The sequence below is a fragment of the Hypomesus transpacificus genome, chromosome 17 (genome assembly GCF_021917145.1).
Source record: "Hypomesus transpacificus isolate Combined female chromosome 17, fHypTra1, whole genome shotgun sequence".
In the NCBI taxonomy this organism is placed as follows: domain Eukaryota; kingdom Metazoa; phylum Chordata; class Actinopteri; order Osmeriformes; family Osmeridae; genus Hypomesus; species Hypomesus transpacificus.
Window position 1 is genome coordinate 1,203,332 of NC_061076.1, and position 7,600 is coordinate 1,210,931.

General features: G+C 46.1%; 1 protein-coding gene across 1 annotated transcript; it reads right to left on the reverse strand.

The window, feature by feature from the left end:
* Positions 1–443: 443 nt before the first annotated feature.
* On the reverse strand, positions 444–3,759 carry myl4 (myosin, light chain 4, alkali; atrial, embryonic). Its single transcript, XM_047039123.1, has 6 exons — positions 3,459–3,759; positions 2,074–2,101; positions 1,685–1,834; positions 1,369–1,542; positions 1,049–1,126; positions 444–784 (listed from the first exon to the last, which is right to left on the reverse strand). Exons 1-6 carry the CDS (start codon positions 3,561–3,563, stop codon positions 756–758), a joined length of 564 nt encoding a protein of 187 aa, XP_046895079.1. The 5' UTR covers positions 3,564–3,759; the 3' UTR covers positions 444–755.
* Between the last annotated feature and the right edge of the window lie 3,841 nt (positions 3,760–7,600).

Consider the following 7,600-nt stretch of genomic DNA (forward strand, 5'->3'; position numbering starts at 1 on the left):
CTGTGTGTGTCTCTGTGTGTGTGTGTGTGTGTGTGTGTACGTGTAATCGTAGGTTTGTGTGTATCTATGAATGTGTGTACGTTTGAGCGTAGGTGTTCATGTGTGTGTTTGTGTGTGTGTGTGCATTTGTGTGTGTGTGTTGAGGTGGTTTAGTGGCTGTCCTCAGCGACATTTCCATGATGTGTCTTTATCTTGCTGTCATGGCAGAAAGCTAGTGGCTCCTCTGCTGTGGCCCCGAGGAGTCGTTTCTGTGGTGGTAGCTAGCAAACTCTAGCTAACTCAGCTAACTCAGCTACCTCAGCTAACTCTAGCTAACTCATCTAACTCAGCTAACTTTAGCTAGCTCAGCTAACTCAGCTAACTCAAGAGATCCAAGATATTCCGGCCGCCGAGACACCGTTGTCATGGTAACACAGACTTTCACACTTCAGACAGCGTTTGACACAAACGTTTTTTTATTGTTGAAAAGTTGACGTGACGTAGAGCTAACGTCAATAAATAAGACCTCTGGATGAGAGAACAGTGGAGAGACTAGCCGTGGAGAGACACAGTGATATCCTAACTCCTCGTCCTGTCTGAGGACATGCACACACACTCACACACACACACACACACTTTCTAGACAGTGGAAGAGGGGAGAGGGGAGGGGTGGAGAGCGAGGGAGGAGAGAGCCATGTGGGTGAGGAGATCCTGAGGGAGGACAGTAGAGAAGAGGAGAGCTTCATCTGAATCTGGAGTAACATAGGGACACTCCTTCACCCAGCCATGATGTGCTTGACGAAGGCTGAAAGAGAGAGGGGGACAGAGAGAGAGGTATACAGAGAATTAAAGATATGAGAGTGCGATAAAGAGAGAGACAGAGTGACAGAGAGGGAGAACAAATAAAGAACGGGAGGGAAGGGGAGAGAGACAGAGTGAAGGAGACAGACAGACAGAATCAAATGTAAAGTCATAAATTGTTTGACAGGTTCTCAGTACTGTACTAGTAGTATTTTAGTGGTGGTACTGTAGTAGTAGAACTGTAGTAGTTGTAGTGTTGTCTTAGTACCTTCATAGTTAATGCAGCCACTGCCATCTTCCTGGCCTCCCATCAGTAGCTCCACCTCCTTCTCCGACATCCTCTCCCCTGCAAGCCACCACAAATGTTAGCAGCTCCCAGAACTCACAGCTCAGCTCATTCTAACTCTGAGGTACCATGACCGTTCCAGAACCTCTCAGTGTTCTCATAGAATATCATTGACCAGCCGGATCATGCAAACTCGGATTTCGTTTAACTTTAGGGGAGCAAAGAGACTGAATATTCTGTTTTCATCAGTTGAGTTTTGGATTGTGGGAGGAGTAAGACACAGGGTGAGGGCGGAGTCAAACCTAGAGTGGCAAGGACGTGACGTAGCTCCGCCCCCATCACGGTGCCGTTTCCCTCCTTGTCGAAGACTCGCAAGCCCTCGACGAAGTCCTCGAAGGTGCCCTGGTCTTTGGACTTGGACACATGCTGGAACATCGGCAGGAAGGTCTCAAAGTCGATCATCTTAGTGTTCATCTCTGATGGAGCAGATGGAGGGATTCAGAGAGAGGGAGAGAACAATGGAGAGAGGGAGAGAGAGGGACCAATCACACTGAGCCCCGGAGCAAAAACCAACCAATCATGTTGACCCTCAAGCATGAACGGACCAATCATACTGACCCTCAGGTTTGGGCTTGCCCAGCACCTTCATGACCTCAGAGTTGGTGGGGTTCTGCCCCAGCGCCCTCATGACGTCACCACACTGGGCGTAGCTGATCTTCATCTCACCGCGGGGGGTGGAGTCAAACAGCATGAACGCCTCCTTGAACTCTGGAAGAACAGGAAGAGAGACAGAGGGGCGTTACCACAGCAACGACATCTGTGCATGAGTGTAGGTATGGTGATGCTCTTACAATAAATAACCTGTAATTCACAGTCTATAATATGTATAAACATTAGCCTTTCAGCATAGCCACCTAGTGTAATTATTGTTTGTCCTTGCCATAGATAGTGAGTCAAGAGTCAAGAGTGAGATAAGATGATTCTCCATCACTGTGATGGTTGCCTACCTTCAATCTGATCAGGGCTGAACTCAATCTGAGAGGAGAGGAAAGACAAAATCAGAAGGTCAAAGAGAAATTGTGTGTTTGTAAGTGTGTGCGTGCGTGTCCATATGCGTGTGTGTATGTGTGCGTGTGTGTATGTGTGTGTGTGAGCATGTGTGTGTCCATGTGTGTGTGTGTGTGTGTGTGTGTTGTAGAGGCATAGAGACCCCAGGGGACTCTTACATCAGCTGTCTGTTTCTGAAGAAGAGTTTGGTTACACCCTAATCTGTCCCTCCTGAAACAAGGGCTTGGTATTCTTGGAGCCACAACTCTTTATGGGAGTTCCTGTCAACTATAAACACACACAAATACACACACACACACAGACACACACACGCACACACAGAGGTATGCTGATCCTCCCTGTGGGTGCCGTTAGCGATCCTAGGATAAAGGTCTCGTCTCCAGCGGAGGTATGGAGAGAGAGAGATGCTTCTCGTCCTCTCTCTGTGGGTGGTGCTATGTATACAGTGTGACGTTAACAGCTCCTGGTACAGGACTGTAATCCCGGGGGCATCTCAATACTCTAGAGTACCTTCCTCTCCGTCCAGGAGGGCTAAACGGATGTCCACCAGGAATGAGATGCCATCCGTGTTTCAACAGTTTCTCTTTACGGAGTCAGAGCAGATGGAAGGGAGGAGGAACGGACAGGAGGTGAGGAAAGGAAGGAAGGAAGGAAGGGAAAGAGGAGTCGAGGAAACCAGAATAGACAGCTGAGATCCACCTTTTTTCAGTTTCTTGACAGTGGACCATGAACAAATGTGATTTATTCATCCCAAAGTCTTGTCAATCCACACAAGTCTGTTCCCTCAAACATCTCTGAGGGATGAATATATGTGGAAGACTTGTGTCTCCACCTAGAACCTCAGAGATCATGCCTGGAGATAAGCAAAAATAAAAGTCACTCTGCCTAAACCATGTTTTAACTGTTCCACACCTTGATCCAAACTACAGAAATATACTCTACAAACACACACAGATGCATAGACACAAATAAACACACAAAAAGGCATAGACACACACACACGCAAACACACAACAAGACATGGACACACTGTGGAATGATGAGCTTGGCTTTGAATACAGAAAAATGGTGGCAAAGCTCTTTTGAACAGAGTTGTCTACCAGTAGACTGTGCTGTAAACCTTGTCTCTACAGTGCATCACAGTCTTTCTTCCTTCACACACATTCCCTCTCTCTCACACACACACACACACACACACACACACACACACACGTAGACATTCCCATTCCCACACACTTTCACACACACAGAAAACCATTCCCGCACTTTCACACACATTTTCAGACACACACACATACACACGCGACATCCACCCTTGACCCACCGCTATGCTCTTGGGGTCGAACTCGGGCTCCTTGGGTTTCTCTGGCTCCGGAGGGGGGGCCGCTTTGGCTGCTTCCTTCTTGGGCTCTGGCTTCTTTGGGGCCATTCTCTTGATCTTGAGTGTGTGTGAGTGTGTGAGTGTGTGTGTGAGTGTGTGAGTGCTTTAAAGAAAGGCTGTGTGGGAGAAGAGCTACAGCAAAAGTGTGTGGGTGAAGTGAGAGTGGGAGAGAGACAGTGGGAGAGAGACAGTGGGAGAGAGAGAGTGGGAGAGAGAGAGTGTGTGTGTGTGAGAGCTCAGGATGCTGTGTGAGGAGAGGAGGGTTTTATAGCGGTTCTGAAGGTCCCAACTGAGACCAGACCTCCAACAACATGACACACTTCCTATATAAGGACAGGAAGACTGACTTCTCCCCACTGACATCTTAACGCACACACACGCACACAGACACACACACGCACACAGACACACACACACACACAGACACACACACGCACACAGACACACACACGCACACAAACACACACACGCACACAGACACACACACACACAGACACACACACACACGTGTGCTGAAACACCCAAAGACTCCACACATTCCAGGAATCCTCAGGAGAAGACAAAATATAAAATAGTGAAGGAGAAGAGATGAGAGGTGTAGGAGTGAGATTAGATAATGGATTGGATCTTAATGTTGGAAGCATCTACCTTCATTTTGCTTTGTTGTTATTTTATGGTTGTAGTCTAGTGTAAAGTAATGGGCATAAGGCCTTCTCCATGTGGCCTCCCCAACCACGTGACCCTGCTTGTTTACAGTAGGGCGTACGGGACATCCTCGTTGGCATCGAGTTTACTACGTCAGTGGACTACACCACTGTCCGCACATGAATGGTGCAGATTGAAGAAGTTCTATAGAACATGTTAAAATCTCTTATAATATGAGTCTAGATTCAGTATCTGAGTGGGTGCGTGCTGCTATCTTCTGGTCAACTGCGTCAACAGCAAAGACACAGACAGCAGCGGTGTGTACCTCTCCATTACAACCGCTAGGTGCCGCTAGGTGACAAGGTTGGCTCACTCACTACCGACAAATTATCAACAACTACCGTTGGTTCAATGATAGTCTGCATTTTGGCCGAACTAAAAGTTTCTGCTGGCTGACCCAAAGTAGATGTGTCCCCCCAATATATATTATGATAACGGCCTTGCTCTGAACTATAGCCTACATCTTGAAAATCTCAACCATACGCATCTTCCAAACTCCAAAAAACATATCGTCCCAGACTTGTAGTCGCCGCGGTAGGTGGTGCTCATAATTAAACCCTAAATAAGTCAGTGTTGGCACAGCCGGTCCCTCGGAAAGTAACCGTAGATTTACTGTAGGTGTTAAGTCTGTTGGGGGATACGGAGAGGTCTACTCCCATGAGACGGGATGGGAACGTATAGTGAGAATGTGTCTTCCAGTGAAGAGAGGAAAATGAAAAAAAAAGGGTTGAAAACAAGAGTGAAAAAAATTGTGAGAGAAAGGGAGAGACTATGACCGAATCTTCTGGAAATGTGTTTTTCTCTGATCAGTCAAAAGAGTCTTGTTCTGCACTGGATGTGCTGTTTTGAGGGTTATTTGAAGTTCATAGTTGAGTGGATCTGTTAGTTTTTCAACTCGATATCCCAAAAGATTAAGCAGTGGGACATTTTATTTAACAGTTGTTAAAAAAGAAATACATATTTGAACATTCAGCATTCGCCACAAATACCTGTGCCAGTTAGAGGAATCTCTGAGGCGTGAGACCCACACACTCTTGGGAACGTCAGTTCGGCAATCTCAAGGCGCGTTATACTGACATAACCACAACATGTGTCGAATCTATTACACGGTCTCGCTTACCCGTAACTAACCACGTACGACGGGAAATATAAACCGGCTTTTGGAAACTGGTGGCGGGTGATCAGACCCTCAGCAGATTTGCAGTCTGCATTCACTTCACACAGATGCACAGCACGCGCCCGGTGCTCGAGGCCTCTATGCGCGGGTGAACAAAATACTACAACACTGCTAAATCGCAGCCCACAAATAGATTGACATATAATCTGATAGATATAACATATATATATATATATACAGGTTAAAGATAAAAAGACGTCAAAGCGATCTCTCCTGGCCCAACAGGTTCCAGAACTCTCAGAGAATAACCGAGTGTAGAAATGCCCACCGCTCTCCACACGCTCAGATCAGGTCACCCCAAATATTGGTAAATAGGCATAATCTAAGGAGCCAGGATTGCCTTAGTGAATTAATTAAATGCAAAAGAATTCATAAAATAAATTGATAGACACTTGCTCTTCCGTGTCATGAAGCAACACTTAGTCTAACATGGTTTGAGGACCAGCTGCAGACGAAACCATCGCTTAAGGCCACTTACAGTAGCTTAAGACACAGGCGACTCAGTAACACAGACACATCGGCTTTTATAAAAAATATGTAAACACTAACTAAACATACAGGAAAAAATAAGGATACTATATTCAAAAAGTCGAAAAAAGTTCTAATTGATACGTGTCCTGCAAGTGTGGTTTTGTGTGTCGCAGAGGAGGCTAGTCGTATTTCACGTGGACATGACGACCATAGCACTTTATAAATTCCTGAAGACACCTGTCCCATCACAATCCGTCATGGTTTAATATTCTTGTTACGAAACTTTTCATCTGTTCACCCGAGCAAGGGAGAAACGCGCCGCTGTCTAAGTGTGAGAAGTTTGGACAAGTGATGATCCTACCTGCGCGCGCTCTCAGGTTACATTCAAGACGCCAGTGCGTCAGCGGCAGCTGTCCTGGGGCCTGCGGCGCGGACGGAGACCGGGGAACGTTTCAAGCAAAGCACTGAGCGAAGACTTACCACCCGGCTAGTACTAGGGTTTTGTGGAAATACCTTTTTGACAGGACAAGGTAAACAAAATCACAGCGTTGTGTGTGTATGAGATGTCAGGGCTATCCTGAGGATTGACGGGGCTCGAGCGTTCATGTGTACGTGGGGAGCGAAAAGAGCGCTCGCTGAACATGTTGAACATGTAGTTGAGCTGTGAACTTGAAGTAGATTAATCTTCTTACAGTGTTTACACTGCAGCTTACATCAGGTCAGCGAGACCTCCGGCTTCAAAAGAGAGACTAACTTTCATAACTTCATTAAGTTCTCGATTAAATTACCGAGACCTCGTCTTATTTATTTTAGTCAATTCAAAGACACCTGCCCTGTATTGATTTATTCGTAAATAAGAACACCTCTGTCTGTCAACATTTCATGACTTATATTTCCACACCGATTTAGGTTATTGATTATAAATAGTTACCGTTAAAATATTGTATCTCCTTTAAAGTAGGCCAGTCCTTGCGTGTTCCCGTCACCTCTCAAGCGTGGGCATGGCTGTGTCAGTGAACATTTACGTGAAAGGTTATACGGAACACGGCTTTTGAAAGCCCTGCCCGAACCCCACGCCATGTAGTGTTGTGCTTGGGTGGAATCATGTCTGTAAACTCGCTGAGAACTGTAACTGCTCCTAAGTCACCTGTCATCGTACTATGTTACTTTCAAACTTTCAACGGTATTAGGCTGTTCTTAAAGAGTTCCGGCGGAGGAGTACGTGGGGTGAACAGAGAGTAGATGAGATACGATGTTTTGATATTGTGTTTTGAGTGAAAATGCTTATAACTATTGTGACTGTCATTTGGAAGACAGATAAGTCCAGCTACAAAGTTCAGAGGTTAAGATACTTTAACTAAGGAGCTTTAGAGAGAGAGTTGTTTGACTGTGTGTGTGTGTGTGTATTTCTGAAGTTATGAAGTTGTGTATTGGTGTCGGATTCTCTCATTACTGCTGAGACAAATCCCAGGGTGGATGTAAACATCCAGCTTCTACACACACAAACACGATACACACACATGCATTACTGCTCTCTGTGGTCTTTCTCTCTCTCACACACACACACACACACACACACACACACACACACACACACACACACACACACACACACACACACACACACACATACACACACACACACACACACACACACACACACACACACTTCTCTGTAGAGAGTTCCAGAAGGTTTATGGAGCTGGGACTCCTGGTCCTTGCTCTCTTGCCC